The sequence below is a fragment of the Triturus cristatus genome, chromosome 7, assembly GCF_964204655.1.
Source record: "Triturus cristatus chromosome 7, aTriCri1.1, whole genome shotgun sequence".
Classification (NCBI taxonomy): domain Eukaryota; kingdom Metazoa; phylum Chordata; class Amphibia; order Caudata; family Salamandridae; genus Triturus; species Triturus cristatus.
Genome location: NC_140590.1, coordinates 1,146,504,285 through 1,146,530,529, shown reverse-complemented (window position 1 = coordinate 1,146,530,529; position 26,245 = coordinate 1,146,504,285). Strand labels below are relative to the sequence as shown.

At 45.2% G+C, this 26,245-nt stretch overlaps 1 protein-coding gene across 1 annotated transcript in view; it reads left to right on the top strand.

Moving 5' to 3' along the window:
* Positions 1 to 26,245, top strand: part of LOC146811277 (epithelial sodium channel subunit beta-2-like) — a 254,912-nt gene that overhangs the window by 157,807 nt on the left and 70,860 nt on the right. Inside the window, exons 4-5 of the mRNA XM_085614502.1 lie at positions 6,275 to 6,379; positions 12,340 to 12,460. Of these exons, the coding sequence (XP_085470628.1) occupies positions 6,275 to 6,379; positions 12,340 to 12,460 (226 nt within the window). The remainder of the gene's footprint in view (positions 1 to 6,274; positions 6,380 to 12,339; positions 12,461 to 26,245) is intronic.

Below are 26,245 nucleotides of genomic sequence, written 5' to 3'. Positions count from 1 at the left end.
AAAAGGCAAAAGGCATAGAACCAGGGGGTTATGGTCACTCCCAGGGCGGTCCAGAATCACCATATCTCTTAGGGTGGACCAGAACTCCACTTTAATGAGGGCATAATCAATTCTGCTATGACGAAGACCATCGTCAAATGTGTCCCGACCCATTTTATCGGAGTCAGTCCGTCCATTTGCCGCCATAAAACCACGCCCCAGGCACAGACTCGTCCACTGAATAGCGGAATCAGTCCACTTCTTGACAGGAGGAAGGTCAAGAGAGGGAATATTCCATAAGATATCCACATCAGTCATAAGTGTTTCCCCATTAACAATCAGAGGCTCAAAACAGCAGTTGAGATCCCCCAATATTATTACATTAGTATCGGGGTTGACTGATTCCAAAAACCCATCAAGATGTAAGAAAGTGTTGGAGCCCTCCTGGCTGACCTCTATTATAAACATTAATAATCATGATATCGGGGCTGCCCTGGAGGTGCAACAATAAAATTAAGAGATCTGGGCTGTCTATGACCAATTCTGTGGGTCTACACTTGATGGTTTGCCTGACCCAGATACTAAGACCTCCTGAGGGTCTACCCTTGGTCCCTCTGATAGCTGCTTTATGAAAATTAAGGTAGCCAGATAGATAAACCGGGTCCACTGTCCATGTCTCCTGAAAAACCAGAATGTCATAGTTTTCCACCCATGCGGACCACTCATCTATAGAGATTTTACTCCTAAGGCCAGCTATGTTCCAGGAGACCAGAGTAAGCTGTTGGAGAACACTATCAACAAGCAAATGGTGCGGAGACAAAACCTGGGGGTTAAGCAAATTGTCATTCTTGCCAGGAAGTAGGGACCCTATCTCGCGGGGGCTTGGTTCCGAGCGTGTGTGAATGGCCATGTCACGCTGGGCCTCTCTAACATTGGGAGCTAACACTAAATTGGCTGACTTTTTGCGAGGTAGATTTCTGCCTTGGGAGCGTTCGGGGGAAACAGGAGGTAAAAGAGGAAAATCTAGTTTTCTATATAGCACAGGTGATATAGAAGGTGCAATGCTTAGTCGTTCACTCCCAGTCCCTTCAAACCCCCCCGAGTTACCTCTACAAAATGCTTGCCCCGCCCTGCTAATGCTTCCATACCCCTTGTTTCTTTCACTGTCGAAACCCATGTTGTTATCAACCAGTCAATCCACCCCCTCCATACTACTCAATGGTCCAAATCGGTTGTACAAGGGGAAGAGGAAATCCTGTCTGAATGGGCCATGTGGACGTCTAAAAACCCTTTCCCACCCATCAATCTGGGCATTGTATGTACCATGATGGATAGTGGGGTAGAAATAGCGCAGATCAAAAGAAAGAATTCCTCTAGTGCCCTGGATATTGGGTTGGCTGCAGATGTGCCTAACCACTCTTGGGTCCCTAAAGTTTGTGATTATGCAGTCACCCTCCACATCCTTGGTTTTAGTACCTAGCCAGCTCACTCTTCTAACAGAAAAAATTTCTGTATTCATGTTAGGTGGGAGAGGCCTATTCCTATTAAGCCAATGTATGACCTTATTTTTAAGCTCTCTGTGGGACTCAGACTTATCACGGGATATCCCAGGAACACCTGCCAAGATTACCGTATACGGTAAAGAATCAGGGGGTAGGTTAATACACGGAGATTTAGGAAACAGACCTTCTCTCCGGGGCGCGGTGATCCCTCTATTATTGGGCTGCGGTCTAGGATTGTTAGTGGCCAACTTCGTCCTACGCGTTCCAACGTGTGTTTGACCTTCTTCCCTGATAGAGTCCAAAGCAGGTGTATTTACTAGCTCTTTGGACATAGTAGAGGTAGGACCAAGAGGGAATTGGCTAGGCAAGATGGAATGAGGGGTGCCAGTCAAAACGTTCTGGGCATTTGTAACTATACCTAGAGATGTTACTGGCCCATGATCAGCGATGGGCTCGATGAATTTATTTAAAATAGCCGTATTGGCAAGCACAGTACTTTCCAGGTTCCCAACATTTATACTAAGTTGTTTGACTCTCTCGAGTATGGGAAGCAATAACGATTTCAACAGTTGTTCAAGGGTCTCCAAGATGCCATTTGGGAGCTGGTTAACACAAGACTGGCAAGATGTTATCTTATTAGACCTAGGACTAGGGGCGACTAAGGAAGTGGTATAATTGGCTAAGGGGGGGGGTTGCATTCGGAGTAATGTCGGGTTTAGACACTTTAACGCATCTACCCTTTTGAGTCCCTCCCCCACGTTTTTTCCTATTTCTTTTACCATCGACATGCTGGGTCGTACTCCCCTTTTCCAAGTTATCAGCCAGTGGTGCTATTACAGGGGGCAACGGGGATTGGTATTGGGTTTCACGGCAGGTGGTATATTCTCTAGAATGGAAATACTTTCGGGGGTAGTGTCTAGACTGCTATAATTAGTTATATCCGACCCCACGATCTCAGTACTTGACGCCGGGTGTAATTCGATGCACGCTGGCAAGCGCTCAGGAGAAACAGCAGACATCATGTTACCAAGGGAGGATCTCTTAGCCAATAACACTAGGGACAATCTTTTCTCGGTAAGGATAATTTCGTGCTCGAGAACACAGGCCGCTCTTGTGATGAAATTATCTAAAGTCCCAAACACAGAACCCCCTATACTATCCTGAACGATCTTTCTCCCGGACCTTAGGGAAGAAGCCATTATTATTTGACGCTCCGTGTATTTCAATGGAACACACTACAGCCACGTCAAATTAAGCTGCTGGGTGTTGTTGATCACACAGTTATTGACGGGCAATGACTCATGCACATATAGAGAACAATCACCCTTATGCATCAAGCCAAAATCCAGTCGGTAAAATACCGATTCCTTATTAGCTCCCGGTATTAAGTAAAAAATACCCAATCCCAATGCATCAACCCAAAAGCAGAAATCGGTATTTAAGGAATCCTTAAATAGCGATTCTTTAAATAGGGATTCCTTAAATACCGATTCCTTCAATAGCGATTGCATTTAAGGAATCCCAAAGTGAGATTCCTTAAATGCAATGCATCAAAGTTAAAAAATTAGCGATTTCGCTAATAAGGGGAGCAAATTACCATGAAGATGAACTGCATGGTAATTTGCAAAAACTTTGAAAAATGCACTTTTGTGCATTTTTCGAAGTTTCATGTTGCGCACACACATGCCCTTAGAGCATGTGTGTGTGCAACATATGTGCACATATCATTTTCAGGGGTGCAACAGGGTGTCCTTTTGACACCCTGGCACCCTTGAAAGTGCTCCAGCTATTAGCGATTCGGTAATACCGAATCGCTAATACAGAATGGCTTTACATTCATTCCTATGGGCCTCCAAGCCCATAGGAATGAATGGGTAGGTATTCCTTATTACCGATTCGGTATTACCGATTCGGTAATAAGGAATGTTAAGGAATCGCTATTTGAATAGCGATTCCTACATGCATAGCCTTTTGCTATTCCTTATTAGCGATTCCTTATTTTTCGCTAATAAGGAATCGCAAATGCTAATGTTGATGCATATGCCCCAATGTAGCGAAGCACCCCTAGCTTAAGCACAGATACACAATAATGGCTCAGGAGTGATGATGGACACTCATTTACAATGTACAGGTCCCGACATAGCGGTATTTAGGGGGGTGGCCCGTCCCGTCCTCCTTCGGCCCCTGACGACCACAGACGGCCCGCCCTTTGCCCGGGTTTAGCCCGGCGACGCCCGCGCGCGTCCCGCGGAGCGGGAGGTGTTCCGCTGTTAAGTAGCGCCTCCGGGCGCAGGTGGCGTCGTCAGCGGTGCGGAGGTGATTGCTGGGGCACCAGGGGGATGTAGTTCGTGGTTAATGCGGCGCTATCAGCCTCGCGTCACTGCCCCAACCGCCGTTTGTCCTCACAGCCAGGAACACCGGGAAGAAAGAATCAGCGCCAGGAAGGTGAGTTTTTCAGGAACACAGGGAGCACTCGGCGTTCCGCTGTTAAGTAGCGCCTCCGGGCGCAGGTGGCGTCATCAGCGGTGCGCTGGTGAATGCTGGGGCCCCTGGGGGATGTAGTTCGTGGTTAATGCGGCGCTATCAGCCTCGCGCCACTGCCCCAACCGCCGTTTGTCCTCACGGCCAGGAACACCGGGAAGAAAGAATCAGCGCCAGGAAGGTGAGTTTTTCAAGTCTATCTCCCGCCGATAATTGCATAGTCTCGTACGCTCTTGCTCTGGTCCCCTGAGTAGTTTTCAACCGATAAACCTTTCTCTACTCAGTGTGATATGCCTAGATATCACACTGGGACATTTCCTAGAGGTAAGACAAGTAAATCAGTTTTTGTACATTTGCAGCCTCTTAAGATTTCATACAAACCAAATGGGCTACTGACCTTAGGGTGACTACACCCTTGGTGTGCTCACCCCAAGTGGGGGAGTGGGCCCAATCTCTAATCCTGGGGGAGAGTGCCTGCCATCTGCAAGATGGCGGACACTGAAGAGTGGGCTTCACCTCGTCTCCCCCACCTGAGGGGTGGGGTTGGCAGTGGTGGGCACACCTTCTGGGCTGCTCTAATTGTTCCCGACAGCCTTCCCGCCGAAAAGGGGGTGAGACAGGATGGCCTGCTCCTGATAGCAGGAGAGGCTGGGGGTCGCATTACAAAGGCTGCCAGGCCTTTGAAGCTCCCCTGCCACAGATGGATCTTCTTGACCTGGGGAGGTGTGACCAAATTCGCCCAGGAAAGGCTTACTTTCTGGGCTCACGGAGCGAAGGCTCCCACCCCAGGGGTCCAGAAACATGTCTCATGGTGGCAGGCTGGTGTTTACCGGTCAGTGAACCCGCCAGAGGCTGGTCGTTTTTCAGGGAGCATCTCTAAGATGCCCACTGAGCGCATTGTATAATAAATCCCACACTGGCATCAATGTGGGTTTGTTATGCTGAGAAGTTTGATACTAAACCTCCCAGAATTCAGTAAAGCCATTATGGTGCTGTTGGGTTCGTAATGACAAACTCCCAGACATATACACTTTATGGCTTTACTTCACTTGCAACGTCTAAGAATGGACTTAGACACTGTAAGGGTACAGGGTTCATGCACCTGTACCCTCACCAGTGGCATAGTGCACCCAGCTACAGGGGTGGTTGACCTATGCCATTGGCAGTGGGTTGTAGGCATGGCACACAGAAATGTGGGCCATGTCAACTCTTCATTTTTCTCTGCACCAAAACATGTAGCCTGCAGTGGCAGTGTGTGTGCGTTAAGGTACAAGACCTCTAAGTGTGACACAATATGTGCTGCAGTCCTTAGAGGTCTTTCCTCATCATAGTGCCCTTGGTACCCTTGATACATTTTACAAGGTACTTACATGTAGCAAGTGAGGTGCCAATTGGCGGTAGAAAGGTACAGTTTTGAGAAAGAACACAGGCCCTCGAAACCTGATTGGCAGGGACCCAGGGCACATCAAGTCAAAGTACATCAGAAATCTGGCAAAAAGTGGGAGGGGGGTTACTGCAACAGAAACCCAGCTTCCTACATGCCGGCAACGCAGACACCCTTGCAAAATGACGCAAGGGTGTCTGCGCTGGCATACAGCTGCTGTTTGTGTGCCTGCACAGGGGAGAAGAACTGGAATGCGCCCTCTCTCGCTAGATACAGCGCATACCTGCCCTTTTTTTAACGCATTCAGCACAGCAGGAAGGGTTGCCGCGCTGCCATGCATCAAAATATTGTAAATGATGCCCTCCATATTTGATATTTAAAAAATGGATTAAGTACTATTGATAATAAAATCTGATATTCTAATTATTCTTTCTTACCAAGTTATCTAAATGCTGGATCTACCAAATGAAAGTGTTAATTTGAATTTCACATTGTTAATATGCTTGACAGATAATCCACCCCAAACCTCCACCCTCCATCCCTTCCTTGCTGTGACTCTTCTGTTGTTTTTTTGCAACCATAATGTCGGGGGTAGGAAGAAACTCAGAGGTATGGTGTTTCTGCTTGACCTGTAACCCCAGTGTGGCTGGTTACTTCCATTCTGCATTGTGATTACCGGGCCATTTCCCATTAGGCCCTCAGGAGGTGGCTGGACTTCACAGGGGAGATACAGGAGAGCCAGAGTTAAGTTTAACAGTGGGTATCTCTGCTGCAAAGTGTGGTGATTATGTGTTTTCCCCGAAAAGTGGATTAACTGCTTTCATCCGGATTTACTGAGTGCTTTTCTGAGCAGTTTTCATCATTTTTGGTTAAAAAAACGCTGGTCTTTCTCCACTCTCTCATGTGTGCCATTTCTACCTTTTAACAGGTACATGTCCATCGCCTCCAGGAGCCATTCAGCAGTAGATGTACAAGGGGGCATGAAATTCGCAATTACTACTCTGAAGTCTATGGCATGGCCTACAGTCAAGAGGTAAGGATCAATTAACTGAATCTAAAATAAGGAGGTGAAGGTCAGTCAACTGAACCTTACCTCACATCTGTATGTATGTATATGGCATTTCTATGAAGCATTGCACATGGTCAAATGCAAGCTTAAAGTTATCGAGTAATAGGAGAGGATGTTGGGTTGAGGACCGTTAAAGCATTGTGATGTAGTGTTCTTTGTAAAGGTGCGTCTTTCTAAATCGGAGCAGTGTTGGAATGGTCCTGATAGATACTGGGATGTTGTTGCAGAACATGGGGGCATTGTTGGAAAAGGCCTGTTGTCTCGTGTTTTATTTTTTACACATCTTAGTCTGCATTCTGGTGTGTCCTGGCTACAGGTGCACCAAGAACTACCAGAAATGGTGAGCTTCTATGCAAGATAAATGGGGGTGCTTGGTGAGATGGCTTTGTAAAGGAGGCAGCTGGTTTGGAAGATGGTGTGGGCAAGCAAGAAGAACCAAGAGAGTGCCATCAGGATGGAGGCGATGTGATCATATGTCTTTCGGCCCTGAAGGACAAGCTGCGGCATGTAGGATGCCCCTAAAATGTGCCAATGTGGAGTATGAGAGGCCATGGAGTAGGGCATTGCCACCACACAGGTGCAAGAGTACAGTGGCTAGAACAACTGTTGTGAATCGTTGTATTCAGGAAATGGTTTCACTTTCTTTAGAAGAGAAAGTTGGTAGCATGCCGGCCTTTTTTTTTAGCAGTGTGTTCCTTGAGGCTGAGTTTGGTGTCCGGGGTGAATCCAAGTGACTTGGTATTCGTTGAGAGTTTGGGTTCGAAGCCATCAAGGTTCACGTCATAATGCCAAGTTTGTACTGTATCTTGTTTGTTGTTCTTGGCAAACAACAGAAAGTCTTGGTTGAGCACTGGACATCCAGCTCTGGATAATGTGCAAGCAGTGTTTGAGGCATTGCATTTCTGAAGCAGAGGGGACTTTCAAATAGAGTTGTGTATTGTTGGAACCAGCACTTTCGGATTGGCTGAAGGGATGCCCCCTGCCAGGAAGAACCTATCGCTCACATCAAGGGTGGGTGATTACACTCGCTGCATAACCGGTGCTAACCCTTGGTTAACTTGGCATTGAGCTGTCAGGCTTGATCCAGAGGCAATATGTAAAACAAAGGCACAGCAGACAGCCGCAATAAATACACTGAGCATCACAAAAGAGACTTCACACAAGATGTATGTAAAGGCGTTTGCAATAAACACTCATATTCAATCCTTATAACATGAAGATCAGGTACTTTTGGGCATAAAACACTTTTGGGATTATTACTAGCAATACCACTCATATTGTGATGGTATCAACACTATGTAGGTGGGACAACTCCTAATCCAACCTTTCCCCACCAAGAGGGAGCACCCTTATGCAGTGCGATTCACTGTCCACCCCAGGCCTACTCTGGCAATCCTGATGATACAGTCCCACACAGTTATTTGGTACACCCTGGGTCATAATGATATCAACAGAATGTATGAGAACACTTGTTAGAAGCAACACGGGCCAGAGCAATGCGGGAAAACTCAATGTCAGATGTATTGTGCTTTTGGCACAAAATCAACATACAACGCGGTACTGCAGGCCAGTGTTGTGAATCACAGGCGGTCCACACACTCTCACCCCCACTTGTACACGGTCATTCTGCACCACTTTACGGTGCAACAAGTAACAAGCACAATCTGTACGGAATGCTCTTGCACACATGCACAGTCAGCACCCTAACGCGGTGCCACTGGTACTCAGCAGGTCAATGGTGAACACAGTCTGCAGATTCAGTGGCCCCAGCCTCCCTCCACCCTCCAGTTTACCCCAATTTTCCCATCCCCCCGGATGGTAAATAACCAACCCTGCCTCCAAGACATAAGGCAACACGCGTCTGAAGTCACTTAGTCTGGGTATTTATGTAGCAAGTTTAATTAAGAGGTAGACGTAAACAAGGGGAGTTTAGCAGTCACTCAGGAAGTTCACCCACAGGTCTCAAAAGACAATGGAGTCATACAGTCTGATGACCCACTTCCAAACAGTTTCAGAAGTGTTCCTTCAACCCAATCAATCTCTCTCGCTCCTACCAGGTGCCAAGTTATCTTCGGGAGGGGCTAGGTGAGGAAAGGGTCCATGATGATGAGAGTAAAAAAAGGAACAACCGATGAATGAGGAGTAACACAGAGGACCCTCTCGGTAGGATGAGGCACACCAACAGGTACAAGATGATAATAGTCATGCCCAGGCAATCTGGGCACAGCGTCTGCTGCACGTTGGTATGAGCCTTCAGATCTCAAACACGATAAGTTGCAATTTCTGTACCTCCCTGGAAATGAGGCACTATGACTGATGCACGCTGAAATGGGTTGCACCAGGCAATTCCGGTCACACACAATGAAGAGTTGCTAATTCCGTACCTCACTGGAAAGGATGACCACATCTGGTGCACGATGATCAGGTTGCACCAGATTGATCTAGTCACACACACTTGTTCAGCTCAGCAGAGCTGCACAAGGTAGCCTGCAGCACTACTACGGGTACACCCCCACCTTCGAGGGCCGGACCCTCAGAATTGGACACCGCACACAATGAACATGCAGTCTGTGTATCACATGAGAAAAATGCAGCTCGATCGACGAAGCAGGTCACTTTGGATCCCGCAACCAGTGAATCCTCTCACCACCAACTAGATGCTTATGAGTGTTAGAGTTCCTGCCTTTCGAGAACCACACGCCTTAGATGCAGGGAAGATTTCTGGGCTCTGCACTAGACACTCCGGTCTCCAGGGATTAGTCTTAGTTCTACGCTCACACCACGCAACCCGTTGGGATTTAGTAACCGGTGTGGGCACGTGGGAGAGCACCGCTCTCCAGATGTAAGGTAGAAGGTGTAAGTCCTTCGCAGAAGATCTTTGATGTCCCTGTGATCCCAGAGAGAACAGGAGGCCCGCAGACGGGCCCTTGGAAAGCACACTTCAGGGCACCACACTTCAGCAGGTCTCAGCCCAGGCAAGCCACTATTCCGAGAGGGGACTCTGTCCCCTTCGTGAACAGTAATCCTCCATGTGCACAACAGAGTCCTCTGGCAATGTGAACCACGCAGTCCGGTTCTTACGTCCCCCGTCCCCACAAGTGTATTTCACCCTTTGTTGAAGGATGGCACCCATAATTATACTATTGTGTGCCTTTGAAGGTAGGGGGCGATGTAGGGTTTTTCCTCTGAACCCTAGATGTGCCCCCTAAATTATAGGCCTGTCTGCCATGAAGCCGTGGAATGTAGATCTTAATCTTTAGTGAGGCCATGATCCGGCCCGAGAGGCCTAGTGTCAAAAACATTGCTCTCACTATCTATTCCATCCGACCCTAAAATTACAGAGGTCTTTTGTTGCCAATGTATGCCCATGGTTTAGGGGTGTTGATGGGGAATTGTTCCCCCCGACCCCTGGTGTCCACTGGAACACAGAAATGTCCATATTCCATAAGTGGCATTTCTATGAGAGTTATGCCAACATCACCGTTACCACAGGAAAGGGGTTGGCACAGCAAATCGATTGATATGAAACATCATGAGGCTGCTCTACTGCAATCCACTATTGCAGCCTGAAGTAATGTCAATCACTTCCCCATGTTAACCTATGGGAAGAGCAAGCCTCATAGGTAGTGAAAACACACAAATGTATTCCTCACTACCTGGGCACACGTGCGCAATTGCCCAAACTTACCTGCAATGGCAGGTCAGACACATAGTCTCCAGCACCAGAGGTGCAAGTGCGCCCACACCAGTCTGCAACTACAGACTGGAAACAGGTTTGATTAAGATGGGGTCAGTGTGCACCACTCCTGGGAGGGCAGGGTGCACACTCGATCACGGGCATCATAGGTATGGGTGATCACACACAGCAGACTGCACTGACATGCTGCTCCTGAGTTTACTCAGTATAGATGTTAGCAATCACTGGTCTGCTAAGATGGGCCCATGTTGGAAAACATTAGGTCCGCGCTACTTCCCAACATGGGTAGGAAGGGCGTGTGCACTTTTACACTGCATTCACAGTGAGAAAGTGCCTGGAGGCCACACAAGAGAATCAGCTAAACCCAGTTGAAAAAAGCAAAAAGTTTAGAGCACCGCTAGCTCATGATTATAAGGTCCAATATGTATCATCAGCGTAGTGCTGCATCTTGATGCTGCTATCTTTGAATAGAGCCCTAAGTAGCTCCATTGAAAAGTTGAAGATGACAGGAGACCGTATGGAACCCTGGGGACTTCACACTTCATAGGGATCTGTTGTGACCTACAGGTGCCCATGTGAACAAACTAGTGTCAGTTTGCAAAAGTAGTGGGAGAACCAGTGAAGGACATTGCTGGTGAATCCCATTCACGACTCAAAGGCGCATCCCAGGGTGGGATGGTTGACGAGGTCGAAGGCAGCTTAGATATCAGGAAGCCGGGATCATCTTCATCTGTTGTCAAGAGGGCATTGTTTCTGATGTTTAAAGTGGCTGCCTTCGTACTCCAGGGTGATCCAAACCAGACTGGTAGTCCTGCAGAAGATGGTTAGCATTGACGTGATCTTGGAGTTGAACATGGATTGCTTTTACAATGATCTTGCCAATGAATAGTAGGTGATGGGCGGGTAGTCTGGAGGTCATCAGAGTCTAGTGTAGGTTTCCTTAGAAGTGGGAGGATCTGGCCAGTCTTGAGAGCTCCAGGAAAGATGCCTTGAGTGAGGGAGGCATTTGACAATGGCAAGTAGGGGAAAGAGAGCATCCCCAGAGAGAGCTTTAATGAAGGACAATAATAAAACATCATCGTCATAAGAAGTGGCTTTAAAGGAGTTGAGTAAGTTAACCAGATCTGGGAGAGATGGGGCTTTGAAGCCTGACCATTGCGCGATTCTATGGGAAGGGGTGGGTATAAGAGAAGAGCAGGCTTGGTATCATTGATATGCTATTGGAAGGTCTGTGATTTATCACAGAAGCAGAGGTTAATGGCATTGCACTTTTCTATGGAGTGAGGTATGGGTGGATCTGGCGGGCGGCTGAAGCAGTGCTTGATTGTCTTAAACAGCATTCTGCTACTGTTGGTGGTTTCATTGATGGTGATGGTATAGTACTTTGTTTTGGCTCAAATGATGAGCTGTCTGTGTGTTGTATTGAGGGACTTCAGTATCAAGAGGTCCTCTAGAGTTCTGTTTTTCTCCCATTTTCTTTTCTGTCTGTGAATGGATCGTTTATTGTTAGCATGATCTTTATAATACTATAGTACTGAAGGCTTTGGCTTGCACTTGCATGTTCTAATTGGGGCTTCAATGTTCACATATCTTTCCAAAAAAACTAATGTTTCTGAGGGTATTGGCATCTAATGTGGTGTTAATGTGGTGAGAGGTGAGTTCAAGCATTAGGTTTTCTATGGAAAAGTCTTTGAAAGTTCTGCAGATTTGGTGTTCTCTTTTTGTTGACCTTGGTTTGTTTATAGTATGCAAAGCAGGAAAAATAGGGATAGCATAGTTGTTAGAACAGTCCAAGAGTATGGGTAGCTTGCATTGGATTGTGTTTGGTGATGTTGAGAAGACAAAGTCGAGGGTAAGGCCTTTGGAGTGTGTTAGTTGTGTGACATGCTGTACCACATTGGGTGCACTGATGAGGTTGAAAAGTGTCTCTTGTGTTTTTGAGCTTGTGTTGTCTGGGAGGTTGAAGTCACCCAAGATGAGGCAGGACTACATCCACTTATTGAGTTTGAAGATTATGGGTAAATGTTCCCTTAACAGAGGAAAGGAGGTTATTCTCGGGCAAAATGCTTATATTGCCAAAGCATACTTTTGTCCAACCTCGCCGTAGTCTTCTTTGCCCCCATGTGCTAGTCTATGAGGTCCCAATTTCCTCACCCTTCTCTTCAGTCAGGGGTATGGATGAGGGAACTGTTGTCTGTGACTCACTGAAGTTTTGTTTTGTTTCCAGGCCTGTAAGAAGAGTTGTGGCCAAGCAAAAATTATCAAAAACTGTGGCTGTCGCATGTGGGAGTTTCCGGCACCCCCTGGGACTGAAGTACCTCTTTGTAACATCAGTGAGACAACAGTCAGTACGTCACCAAGTGTGTCTTTCGCTCCTCTATGCCTGCCTCTTTCTGTTACTTTCTCCTATCTCCTCCCTCTAAGTCTACACTTTATCCTCTGCCCATCGCTATAAACCTTCCCTTGGTATTTGGTTCCTGCCTAATTGTATTTTTCCTCAGGCCCTGTCTTTGTCCACAGTATTGTCCATATCTTTGTCCTTTTACTTCTTTGACCCTGATGGAGGCTGAAAAGGACCTGAGGAATGATCAAGTAACAAATGCTTGTGGGAGGGAGCATGGAGATAAAGATTACTAGAAAGAGGAAATCTGCTGGGGCAGCGAGGTGTCGTTCTCTCAGACAGCCTCTTGTCCTGCAATGGGTCAGAAAGACTGCACTGTGAATATCATAATTACTTTGGGAAGGTATACAAACCAGTTTAACCTTTTCAAGAGAGAAAGACAGTGGTCAATGTTGTACCAGAAAAGAAAAACTGTAGTTCTTTGTGCCATCAGGACAAAGAACATAGACAAGTGGTTCTTAACCTGTGGTCCGTCAATCTCTGGAGGCCCATGACACCTACTCAGGTGGTCCGTGACTGCTTTGAAAATGAAGTAATATTAACTGGTTAATAAAGTACATATACATAAAAAGCAATATTTAAAATTTTTAAATATTCTTCAATGTGAATGAATTTGAAATAAATTGAAAGCTAAAAATTACGTTGGTATCTTTATCTTGATTTGTGTGAGCAGCGCATGTACAGGAAACGTATTCCTGTATAGATGACTGGTGGTCTCAATTGAAGCAGCACTGGTATCCGCTGACAAAAAAGAGAGCATGCATTAGGAGCAAAATCGAGAGTGTGTTATACTAGAATTTAGCATATTGCTTTGTCTTTCAGAAATAAAGTAAACTTTAAAAAGCTCTAACCTTCTCATTAAAATCCAAATTTCAATTTCAATTTTCGCATTTTTTTGTCTGTGCATTAAATAAAATATATCATAATTTGTGTATTTGTTTGATGTGTAGTAGTTTCTGTTCTTTTGTGTATTGTTTTGATGTTCAGGTCGTAGAAATATCTAAGATGGTGGTCCCCGGCTTCCAGTACTGATTCTGTGGTTATACAGAAGTCGAAAGGTTAAGAACCACTGGCATCGAACATCTAATGGGTCTTCTACAAGGAATGTATGTCGATACTTCTCATACCATTCCTTCGCATGCTTTTAGTGCAATGTTTTTACTTAGCATAAACCATTACTTCGCATGTTTTCACGCAAATGGTTATAAATGTACTATGGTTTATGCTAATTAAAAACATTGCACTAAAATCATGCTTACACTAAACTACCTTACACTACATTACACTACTTAAACACCACTACGCTACCCTAAACCCTAATACACTACCCCCTACACGACCTTCCCCGTTCCTGGACCCTACACTCTAACACTACACTTCACGACTCCCCCGACACTACCCTAAACCTTAAAACACTACCCTACACTGCACAAACACCAGACCCAAAGTTGGAGTGGTGCACTGCTCCGAAGCAATAATTGTATATCAATAAGTCATTTAGTCTTGTTGTATTGTATCAGTAAATCCTTTATTTTCATAAACATCCAACAGTAAAAGATACCAGCCAACGTGTTTCGTTTCATATGAAATGAACTTCTTCAGGGCATTGCGTGATGTATGATAGTGGGGGGGAGATGGTTCTTGGTTCCCCCAGGTGTTCTCATATACAAAGCACGAACTTGGTCCAGTATGTTCATACGTAGCAAAGAAGAATGTAAGGTGCACAAATTAATGTGACAGTGTGGGCCTCCTTAATAAGGGTCAACACTTGGTGAGTCTGAAGTGCAGGATGCTGCAGTTGAATCCGCACACAATCGAACACAGCAGGAAAGTGCGGTTACAGTGTCCGCCGTTGTCCGCAATTGTTTTCAACTACACAAACACCACACCACTACCAAGGCCGGACTGCCTACCGGGCGTTTTGGCATGCTGCCGAGCTGGGGGCTGATTTCGTTGATGGGGACCTGCGTGTGATGACCGAAATTCGTTTTTCTTTGTTTATTTCGAAGCACACGCAGGTGTCCATCCACAAAATTAGCCCCCACTGCACGGATATCAGCACCCAGCTCGGCAGCATGCCAAAAAGCCCGGTAGGCAGTCCGGCCCTGACCACTACCCTAAACCCTAAAACACTACCCCCAGCACGACCCTGCCCCTACCCCCAAACCGGACCCTACATTAAAACACTACCCTACACTACACAAACACCACAACACTACCATGAACCCTAAAACACTACCCTACACTACACTAACACCACATCACTACTCTAAAACCGAATACACTACCCTCTACACGACTTTCCCCCTTCCCCCTGCCTGGACCCTACACTCTAACACTACACTTCACGACCCCCCCCCCGACACTACCCTAAACCCTAAAACACTACCCTACACTACACAAACACCACAACACTACCCTAAACCCTAAAACACTACCCTCAGCACGACCCTTGTGGTAAATATTTCATTACCGGTACTATTTTTTATGCGGTAAAGTCTAGTAAGAATAACTCAGTAAATATAAGAGGCAGAATCCGTGGTATTAGAGGTTCTAAAAGGCTTTATTCCTTTACAAAGGAAATACAATTCGAATTGCAGGCTTCTAATTCCATCACCACGAAAGTTCAGGAAGGAAGGGCATACATTATTGACAGATAATCAGTTTTATAGGAAATGCATTACAGTGAAACAGATGCAGGAGGCGTAACAGCTGATAATACAGATAAAATATGCATACGTAACTAAAGGGACGGACATATAGGCGTAACTTAGATAACGTCATTATACATGATGTCACAAGTGGGTGGATCCATAAGAGAATCCTGCAATGTCAGCAGAAATATTTGGCAAAGATGCGCGCGCAGCCGCATGACGTGTGATTGACGTGCAACTAGAGGGTGAAGGGGACTTGACATTTAGCTCTACATGTGGAGACAGAAGTCTGGGGGGTCATGTCAACCTAATCCCAAATCATATCTAATATCCTATGTTTAAAGAACTGTGTTATCCAAAAGGAAAGGTCTCTAGGATAGAATCTATTCTATACTGACTGTTAGTGCGTGTACAAGCGTCTAAGTGTCTACATGAGATGCGAGGGGGTAGGAATATTCCATGGTAACAGGGGCTATGAATTACTTGCATGAGGACAGCGAGGCCTGGCCCTTTGCACGGTAGCTGATGAAATGTTTACCTAAACTACTAGACAGGAATGCATCGGATGAGGAGCGGAGCAGATAATCTTGAAGGTGAAATACAGTTTTTGGCAGGCAACAGGCTGGATCAGGCACCGTTAGCCGCGCAGGGAGTAGGACAAAGTTCATGGATACAGATGCAGGCTCAGACTGGAGCTTTCAGAGGCAGAAGGCAGGAAAAGGCTTGATGACAGAATTCTGGGCCTACTCGCCTGAATCTGTAAAATGTGGAAAGTGAACCACATAAAGTCGGTGGCTTTTCATACTTAGGAATGGAATATCTGACCCATTCATGGTGGATCTGAAAGAGGACATGTTGACGGTGGACGCACATATATTTGCGTCTTCAGACTGGAACTGGAGGGAACATACATGTACTTATAGCATGCACATGGAGCCGTTGGGGTCTACGATAGGGGACATAACTGATCACAAAATTCATATTTCCTCATTCCCTCCTTGTCCCCTACGGACCCTCAGGAGATATCGATCTTCATCAATCCATCGATCTGTTCATATAGCATCATTTGTTCTTCTTTCTTCTTCCGGGATCTTGAACGAAAACTTGGATGTGGGATACACGATGTGGCACACAGACCACAAATCGCTGGCCCACATTGTAGACATAAGCAGCAACTGAATAATATGAGAAAGCCAATACCTAGGAAGGATAGGATTCTCCATCCCCAGGCTGACAACACGCTCCAAAACCAAGTCCAGGTGCCTGGACTCTGGTGTATCTGGCTCACAATCTTATGAAGGCGAGTTATGGCTTTATATACTGACGGCGAATTTTCTGGTATGAAAACACAGCAACTTGATCCGATGACCCTACAGGCTCCGCCCCTATCGGCCAGGATGACGTCAAGGACAAGACGATTTTGAAGCACAACAATCCGCATAGCAGACTGCTCTTCTGTTAAATTGCCTAAGGCGGAAGTAGTCTCGTTCACTACTGCTTCAAGGGTTCTAGTTAATCTACGTATCAGCTTACTATTAGTAACTGTACCTATATAGGGAAAGAAACCTTTATTGAAATCTGTGTATTGCTCCCATGCTGTTTCAGTGTAATCGACAATTGGGAGATCTCTCTGCTGTCTATTGTGTACTAAATGGGTATTTCTATGATAATCAGGAGGGGCTAGGAAAACAGGTGGCAGAAGGAATGCTATGTAACAGGTACCATCCCAATCTAGAGGTAGACATATATATGCGGTCTGGCCACATATGAAGTAGGAATGACGGGAAGCTCTAAATGTAGACTTGCCTTGATCACTGAATTTTATTACAGTGGTGCATTTACTATGGCCCATGTGTATGGAACCATTCTTTCTTACACATAATTCCCCTTTTACTGGGAATACTGACATGGCGGGCAAGATTGGTGTAGCTTCAGATTCAACGTTCAGGATCATGAGGTTAAGTGTAAAATTACCTAATCCATATACTTCATTTTCTAGATCAGTTCCTGTTCTTTTGGGAAGTCCCTCCTTGTTAGGGTAGCAGACTTTAAGCAAAACTAGGTTCAGGTTTCCCCATACCCAGTTGTCTTGATAAACTGCGGAATTCGAATCTAGGGAATTAATCAAACTAAACCATGCTCCACAGGAGCCATTGTGTGTGAACGGATATGGAAAGAGGGGCAAAACTCCCTTATAGTTCTGATAGGGAGGGAGTCGGCCACATATCCAACAATTTGTGGCATTGCTGGTCTGATGGGAATGATGTAACATACTAATGAATGTGTTGTTGCGCAGCGCAAATCTATAGGACAACTCATGCGGAGGTAATTCGCTAAAAGAATGTTCTGCAGTTACATTGTAAGCACGCTTAAAAATAGGGTAATACATGTGCAATAGTATACTGGAAATGATGATCAGAAGACTTAGAAAAAACAAAATTAATAACGTTACTGTGCAGGGACTACGAAGTGATTTACAATACGCATGCTTTTTAAGCTGCATCTGTTGATTTCTTTCTCTATTCCGGTCTAGAGGATACATGTCAGAGACAAATTCAACCGATTCACCTTGGAGAGGACTTAAACAATCAAATTGTCTGACTTGCTAGACCTTAATTTTAGTTTGTAAAGTTCTGTTTTTGACTGCTCAACCAAGGGGAGCTTTGAGTCTGTCTGTGAGGGAATGCAGGGTTGAGTATTCACACTGGATGGTAGTCCATAAAATTTCTTGATGTGACTCGAGTGCAACCACCCTTTACGTCCCTCGATTTTCACGGCTGTCCTTGTGGTTAGTAGAACAAGCTTTGGCGACTTCCACCTAGGCTCCAGTTGGGTCTTTCGGTCGAAATTCCGGACCAGAACCAGGTCGCCTGGAACCACGTCATGGGGCTTCACCTCAGTATTATCGGGAAAAGCTGCAGCTACCTGTGGACGACAAGATTGTAGTGCAGACATCAAGGAAGCCAGGTAGTCTGTCAGCATATTACAGTCAACATCAGTGATTTTGCGAGGTATAGGCGTCCCCCACATATTTGGTGGTCTACCGAAGATCACCTCGTACGGGGATAGCCCTGTTCGAGAATGTGCTACCATTCTCATGTAAAAGAGCGCAACTGGTAAGGCTACTATCCAATCGACACCTTTTTCTCTACATATTTTGGACAATCTAATTTTCAGAGTTTGATTATGGCGTTCCACGAGACCTGCTGCCTCGGGATGTCGGACACAGTGGAATTTCCATTGGTAGCCTAACAAAAGGGAAACGTGTTTCATTAGTTCGGATGAGAATGGCTGGCCGTTATCTGAGTAGACAACACGTGGTAAACCGTACCGTGGGAAGAATTCTCGAACTAACTGTTTGGCAGTAGTCGGGGCAGTGTAATCTGAAACCGGGTAGGCTTCTGTCCAGCGAGAAAGAGCACAGACAACTACGAGAACATATTTGAATCCTCGACATCGTTCCATCTGGATATAATCCATCTGGAGGACTTCAAAAGCATGATCGGGAGGTTGAAATCCACCCTGCTCTACGGGGATGCTTTTACCTGGATTGAACTGACAACATATCATACAGGTACGAACTTTTTGTTTAGCTGCTGCTCGCAAGTGTTTGTTGAACCAAATGTGTTGAATGCTGTCTAGCATAGCTTTTTCTCCTAGGTGCGCTGGACTATGTATTGTGTTAATGATGACTTGAACCATGGAGTCGGGAAGAAACCATATAGATTTTTCCTTCGTCATCCATCCTTGATCCGTTTGGATCCCTCCTAATTCAGTCCATTTCTTTATTTCTTCTGGTGTAGCATGTGTCTGTATGTCAATTACATCAAGGGCGGGATCCTTAACTGTCATGCAATGTGTTGGTGTCGGAACTATTGTCTTTGTCGTGTCAGTTGTGTGAGTCTGATTCTGAGCAGTCTGTTTAGCTGTTCTGTCAGCTAGGTCATTACCTTGAGAAATGATATCGGTAACTTTTGTATGGGCTTTGCATTTCATAATCGATATTGCAGTAGGTAGATGAATCGCGTCTAATAGGGCTTGAATGAGGGGTCCGTGTTGGATGTGGGCACCGTGAGAAGTTAAATAACCTCTCTCTCGCCACAGTACACCGAAGTCATGAACGACTCCGAATGCATAACGTGAATCTGTGTATATGTTGACTTTCTTATCTTTGGCTTGAATACAGGCTTGTGTCAGAGCGATGAGCTCTGCGGCTTGAGCTGACAAAGTGTTAATACAATTTGTTTCAATGACTTCAGTGTCTGTTGTAACTGCGTAAGCAGCCACTAACTCTCCTGTACTTGTTCTCATACATGAACCATCTACATACAATGTCAGGTCTGGATCTGATAAAGGGATGTCTGTCAAGTCTTGTCTGGGTTTCGTCGTGATAGTAATGACTTCGACACAGTCATGTGCCAAGGGATCTGTTCCGCCTACTGGTAACAGTGTGACAGGATTTAACGTATTACAACGTCTGATTTCTATGTGTGGCTGAAACAATGTCAATTCGTAACCAGTGAGTCTCGCTATAGTCAAGTGTTGTGTTTGTGTGCGGTTCAAGAGAACCTCTACTGCGTGTGGTACTTGTACTGTCAATTGGTGTCCTAACACTATGGCATCGCTTTGTCTGATTGCTAAAGCTGTTGCTGCCACCGATTTCAGGCACGCAGGAAGAGCCTGAGCTACTGGATCTAATGTACTAGAGAAATAAGCACATGATTTGTGTGATCCTGCTTGTTCCTGAGTGAGTACTGACAAGGCAGTACCGTCGCGTTCTGTAACAAAGAGTGTAAACTGTTTACTGTAACATGGTGTTGCTAAAACAGGTGCTTGGCATAAAGCTTTCTTTAAGCTTTCAAAGGCGTGTGTATGTTCTTGAGTCCAAGGGAGGACAGTCGATGTGGCTGCCTCCTGTGTTGTCAACTGGATGAGTGGTTCTGCTAGAAATGCATATTGAGGGATCCACTGCCTACAGTATGAAGTGAGACCTATAAAAGCCCGCACCTCCTTTTGTGTCTTGGGTGGTGACATGTTAGCAATTAACTGGATGCGGTCGGGTGTAAGCTGTCTTCCCTCCTTGGACAGCGAGTGCCCAAGGTAAACAACTCGCTGGACACAGAATTGCAGCTTAGAAGGGGACACCTTGTGCCCCTTGTCGGCCAGAAATTTTAAAACCGTCAGTGACGCTTTTTCACATTCAGGTTCGCTTCGGGCGGTGATCAGCAGATCATCGACATATTGAAGCAAGGCAGTGTTAACTGGCATGTGAATACTGTCAAGTTCTCGTTTCAGTGCTTGGCTATAGATGCTGGGGCTTTCTGTAAATCCTTGAGGTGCGCGTGTAAATTTAAAACTTCGTCAGTTTAAACTGAATCCGAACAGATATTGACTTTCGGGATCTATTGGGACGCTAAAGAAAGCATTCTTGAGATCAATTACAGTGAAGAACGTTGCTTCTGAGTCAATAGCTGTTAGTAATGAAGAGATATCTGGGACCACAGGGTATTGTGGTACAATACATTTATTTAATTCGCGCAGATCAATAACTAATCGATATACTGGTGGTGCTTTTGGATCCGTTCTTTTAAGAATCGGAATTATCGGGGAATTGCACACATTGGAGTCGGTTTCAACAACCACTCCTTGTGCAATGAGCTCGTCAATGATTTGCAGCAAAGCCACAACAGCATCTGGTGGTAACTTGTATTGTCGCATTCGTGGTAGTACTACTCCTGTTTTCAGTGTGACTCGATATGGTGTAATGTTCATGCAACCAACATCAGTGGGGCCTTGTGCCCATAAATGTGTAGGTAAATTCTGCAGCCGGTGATCCATGTCTCTGGACACGTAGTGACCTTTAAAGTCACGTAAAAATAGTCGTACTCCTTCCGGAGAACAACATATAATGGCTCCTAGAGCTTTCAATGTTTTTATACCTAACAAGTTTTCTGGACATGATTTAGTAAGCAATAAATCTGTAGTACGTGTCAATGGACCAACTGTGAGTGGAAGAGGTTGTGTTACGTCATTAATTATAGGTTTTCCTGAGAATCCAAGGGAAATATTTTGTGTGCCTGAGAGGGGTGCCCCTGGAACTTCACTGCGTCGTATAGTTGTTCTGCTTGCCCCTGTATCAAGTAAAAACTTTCTGTCTTCCCCTAATAGTTCACTATGTACATAAGGTCCCTCTTGGTCTACAGGAACCTCAATAAGGGGTAAGCCAACTTCCCTCTCTAGGCTATTTCATGTGTATCGCTGATAATCGGGATAATCTGCTTGTGCATACTGATACATCTGTTGCGTGGTTGCTTGTGTGGCAGCAATAGGCTGCGCTTGTGGTGGTGCCATGGTCTGTTGTGGAGCTGCCTGTTGCGGAGCTAGTTGTTGCGGAGCTGACCTAGGTTGTGCATGCTGAGGGATTTGTTGTTGATTTTGATCCTGTCTAGGTGGACGCGGTCTTTCTTGGGTTCTACCTGTGGCAATATTATGTTTCAGGACTGGACAATCGTGTATATAATGACCTTGTTGTTTACAATAGTTGCATGTCCCTTTCGTTGGACCTGCGGAATCACCCTTTAGATGACCATCAGCTGGAACTGACTGAGCAACAAGCATTTTCATTTTTGTATCTTTCATACGTCTTTGTTCGTGTTCTTGTTCTTCTCTAATTCTATTGTGGTGATATTGTAACATCTGTAACATCTGTGACGGGGTATTACCTTGCCAGGTACTTTCGAATTTCAATACTCTATTTTTGACTTGTGGTAGGGAATTTTCAACTAATTTTGTCACAAACAGATGTGGATATGATTCGCTACTTGCTTTTATGCCACTATTTATACCAAAACATTTTTCAAATCGGGAATAGAAATCACTAGTGTCTTCATCTTGCTTTTGTTTACAGGCTGAGATTGCACCCCAGTCTTCCTTTTTCGTAGTTAATAAACGTGGCAGTACCTGCACTAGTAATCCTGGTAATGCTGTAGTCTTTTCCCCAAGCCCTGCTCCTGCAGCTCGGGCCCTTTCTTCATTTTCTAATGCTGTCCAATCTATCTTTTGGTCTCCCACCTCCCATTCTTTTTCTTTGAGTTTCTCGTAAACACCGGCGGGTAATAGGACTTTTAATATTTTCATAATGTCGGGGTAGGTATACTCTCCCATGAGTAACATGTCTTTTATCTCACGGTGGAAACCTGCTGGATCCTTGTCATGGCTGGGTACTACTTTCTTCATTTCTAATAATTCCATTTTAGTTATAGGCGTGTACACAAACACGCGTGTAAAGTTATTACCTTCACCTCTGATTGGGTGTACTTCGCGTAACGGATTCTGTCTATCTATGTGATACATCTTTCTTCCCATAATGGGAACTGGAACGTGTTCTGGGCATACGAAAGTTATATACTGGTTTCGGAATTCTAGAATTTCATTAATTAAATCAGTACCTGACCCTCTCCATTTATTCGTGAGTAATTCTGTCAATATGTCAGGTAAGGGTCCTGGATCGGAGTGTTGGCTTTTATATAATATAAGGAGGTGTTGAATCATGTATATACTAGCTAGACGCTGTTCGTATGGGTCAAGATTCAGAAACGTGTGTGCTAGTACATCATCATTGTATTCGCTGGGACTGTCAGCCCATTGTACTGCTGACCTGGCTAATTCTTGTTCGTTTATGGAATCGAGCATGTGGTACCCCCTTCGATCTCGGAGTAATTTATCAGTAGCTTGGAATAGATGTTCAGGGGATCTTGTATTTAACATAGGGTTTGGAAAATGTCTATTACATTCTGGACGTATCGGGCGTATCGGATCATTAAAGCCTCTAGTATTATTATGGGGTCTTCCTCTACCTACGTAAGCTATCGTTTCTAATTGTTCTGATTCTTGCTCCTCCTCTTCCTCTGATTCAACTCTGTCTGCTTCTCGTCTTTCTTTATGTATTCGTTCTACTTCCTTGCGGATCTTTCGATACATGGCGATTATACACGCCTGTCTATCATGTTTCTCTTCTGATATGTTCTGACCCCATTTGGCAAGTCTTTGCATGGTATCATGATCTGCCCCAGGCCTGTCTTGATTCCTAATTACGCAATTTATGAAAAAACGGAGTAGTTGTCTTTGTACATCCACTTTCTGGTACTCCATAGCTTCGTTAATACTCTCTGGACCTCGCCCTGTTTGGACAAAGCGATATATATCGTCTAGGTGTTCAACCATTCCTGGTATCGTCATTAAATACAATGTAGCTCGTCGTATACGTAGTGATGATATGAGCAATTTGTCCTGTTTACCTGGTACTGGGTCGTATCTACAATCCACAAGCTGTTCTTTAAACATGTCGGATGTCGCTAGTTGGGGTGTACGTTGGAGTGCTAAATCTCTAAGGGTCTGCTTATTTCGCGGCGGTGTGGCAAACATGTCTGTCGTACCTCCTGTAGCACCATCTGAGGTGCTGGGCAAGAAAGGATTCGTTGGACGTAGGATAGAGATTGTAGTTGCGGGAAAAACAGTAGAAACGGACGGACCTGTTGGAGCTTGTGTAGGAGTTTGTTGTTGCGGGGATACAGACGGATGCTCTTGGTGTTGAACACCATCGGCAAGCGGTGTGTGTGGTATGGCATTAGCATACTCGGGAGCTACGTCATCTAAATAGGAGAAAAGGAAAACGTCCTTTGCTGTTTTGGGATGTGTTTTGGGATGTGCTTTTATCGGGAGCAATGGAGGAGTTAAGTCTTTTGGTATTTCCGGGGTAGCCTTAGGTAACCCTTCGGCCAGAAGAGGATACATACCATTCATAAGAGTGTTTCTTTGTCTATCTACTTGTTCTGATTTTATTCGGGTACCTTCCTCAATTAATAGATTTTCTCGGGTTTTATTTGAATTCTCTCTACCTTTCTCTTCCTGTCTGAGTGCTTTTTCTGTACGTCTATATGATTCTTTACGCCATAATTCAATGGCATCTTTCTGTGACTGTCTGGCTTTCTTTTTCCATAATTCTTCTTCTACTCTCATGATGCAATCTGCATCCCAGGTCCCCGCTGCGGGCCATCTCTGATTTTCTGGCAAATCCTTGGTGTAGTCCACCCATAAATCAAGAAATAATACGGCATCTAGGCCATGCTTATGATACATAAAGTACCCTGGAGTGTCCCTAGGTGGAATGGGAACAGCTTCTTCGAGTACACCTTTTCTAGTTTTGATCTGTCTTAGCTTCGAAAAGAGCGGCATTTTTAGATGGTTACTAGAACACACTTTATACAATGAACACAATAATGAACAGTCATTCACACCACAATATATAGAACGTATTAAAACATTTAACACTTAACAGTTTTACGAACGATAATAACTAATAGAAAACTAGTTACTGACATAATACTGACACTAAATAATACTTATTTATATGCAAGACATACTAGATATACTGCTAAACAGTACAGATACACTGCTGAAACAGTGCAGACCGGATTTGTGTACCCAAACCCGTCTCGACCGGCACAGACTATGTGCACGTTAAATGCCTCCCCGGTAATGGTACTCACCGGGTAGCTCGGAACGGAAGGCCTCGAAACGGAACTGAAACTGGACCGGACTGGACTCGACTGGACTCGGAACTTCGGAACCTGGTGGGCCTCTGTATACCTCGGATCTTGCTCTCTCAGCTAGGCTCTGGTCGGGATACTTCGCACTTCTCACCGCCTCGTCTGGGTGTTGATCGCAGCCTCAGTCGCCCCCGCTTGGCCGGAGGGAGATACAGGAAATCCTGCAGGTACGCGTTTTTGTCCGTTCAGCTGTGGCAGGAGACCGGGCCTGCAACGCACCGCCGGCGCGTGAGATGAGAAAGTGTCCCTGTTCGGGCGCCAATTTATGTGGTAAATATTTCATTACCGGTACTATTTTTTATGCGGTAAAGTCTAGTAAGAATAACTCAGTAAATATAAGAGGCAGAATCCGTGGTATTAGAGGTTCTAAAAGGCTTTATTCCTTTACAAAGGAAATACAATTCTAATTGCAGGCTTCTAATTCCATCACCACGAAAGTTCAGGAAGGAAGGGCATACATTATTGACAGATAATCAGTTTTATAGGAAATGCATTACAGTGAAACAGATGCAGGAGGCGTAACAGCTGATAATACAGAAAAAATATGCATACGTAACTAAAGGGACGGACATATAGGCGTAACTTAGATAACGTCATTATACATGATGTCACAAGTGGGTGGATCCATAAGAGAATCCTGCAATGTCAGCAGAAATATTTGGCAAAGATGCGCGCGCAGCCGCATGACGTGTGATTGACGTGCAACTAGAGGGTGAAGGGGACTTGACATTTAGCTCTACATGTGGAGACAGAAGTCTGGGGGGTCATGTCAACCTAATCCCAAATCATATCTAATATCCTATGTTTAAAGAACTGTGTTATCCAAAAGGAAAGGTCTCTAGGATAGAATCTATTCTATACTGACTGTTAGTGCGTGTACAAGCGTCTAAGTGTCTACATGAGATGCGAGGGGGTAGGAATATTCCATGGTAACAGGGGCTATGAATTACTTGCATGAGGACAGCGAGGCCTGGCCCTTTGCACGGTAGCTGATGAAATGTTTACCTAAACTACTAGACAGGAATGCATCGGATGAGGAGCGGAGCAGATAATCTTGAAGGTGAAATACAGTTTTTGGCAGGCAACAGGCTGGATCAGGCACCGTTAGCCACGCAGGGAGTAGGACAAAGTTCATGGATACAGATGCAGGCTCAGACTGGAGCTTTCAGAGGCAGAAGGCAGGAAAAGGCTTGATGACAGAATTCTGGGCCTACTCGCCTGAATCTGTAAAATGTGGAAAGTGAACCACATAAAGTCGGTGGCCTTTCATACTTAGGAATGGAATATCTGACCCATTCATGGCGGATCTGAAAGAGGACATGTTGACGGTGGACGCACATATATTTGCGTCTTCAGAACTGGAACTGGAGGGAACATACATGTACTTATAGCATGCACATGGAGCCGTTGGGGTCTACGATAGGGGACATAACTGATCACAAAATTCATATTTCCTCACCCTGCCCCTAC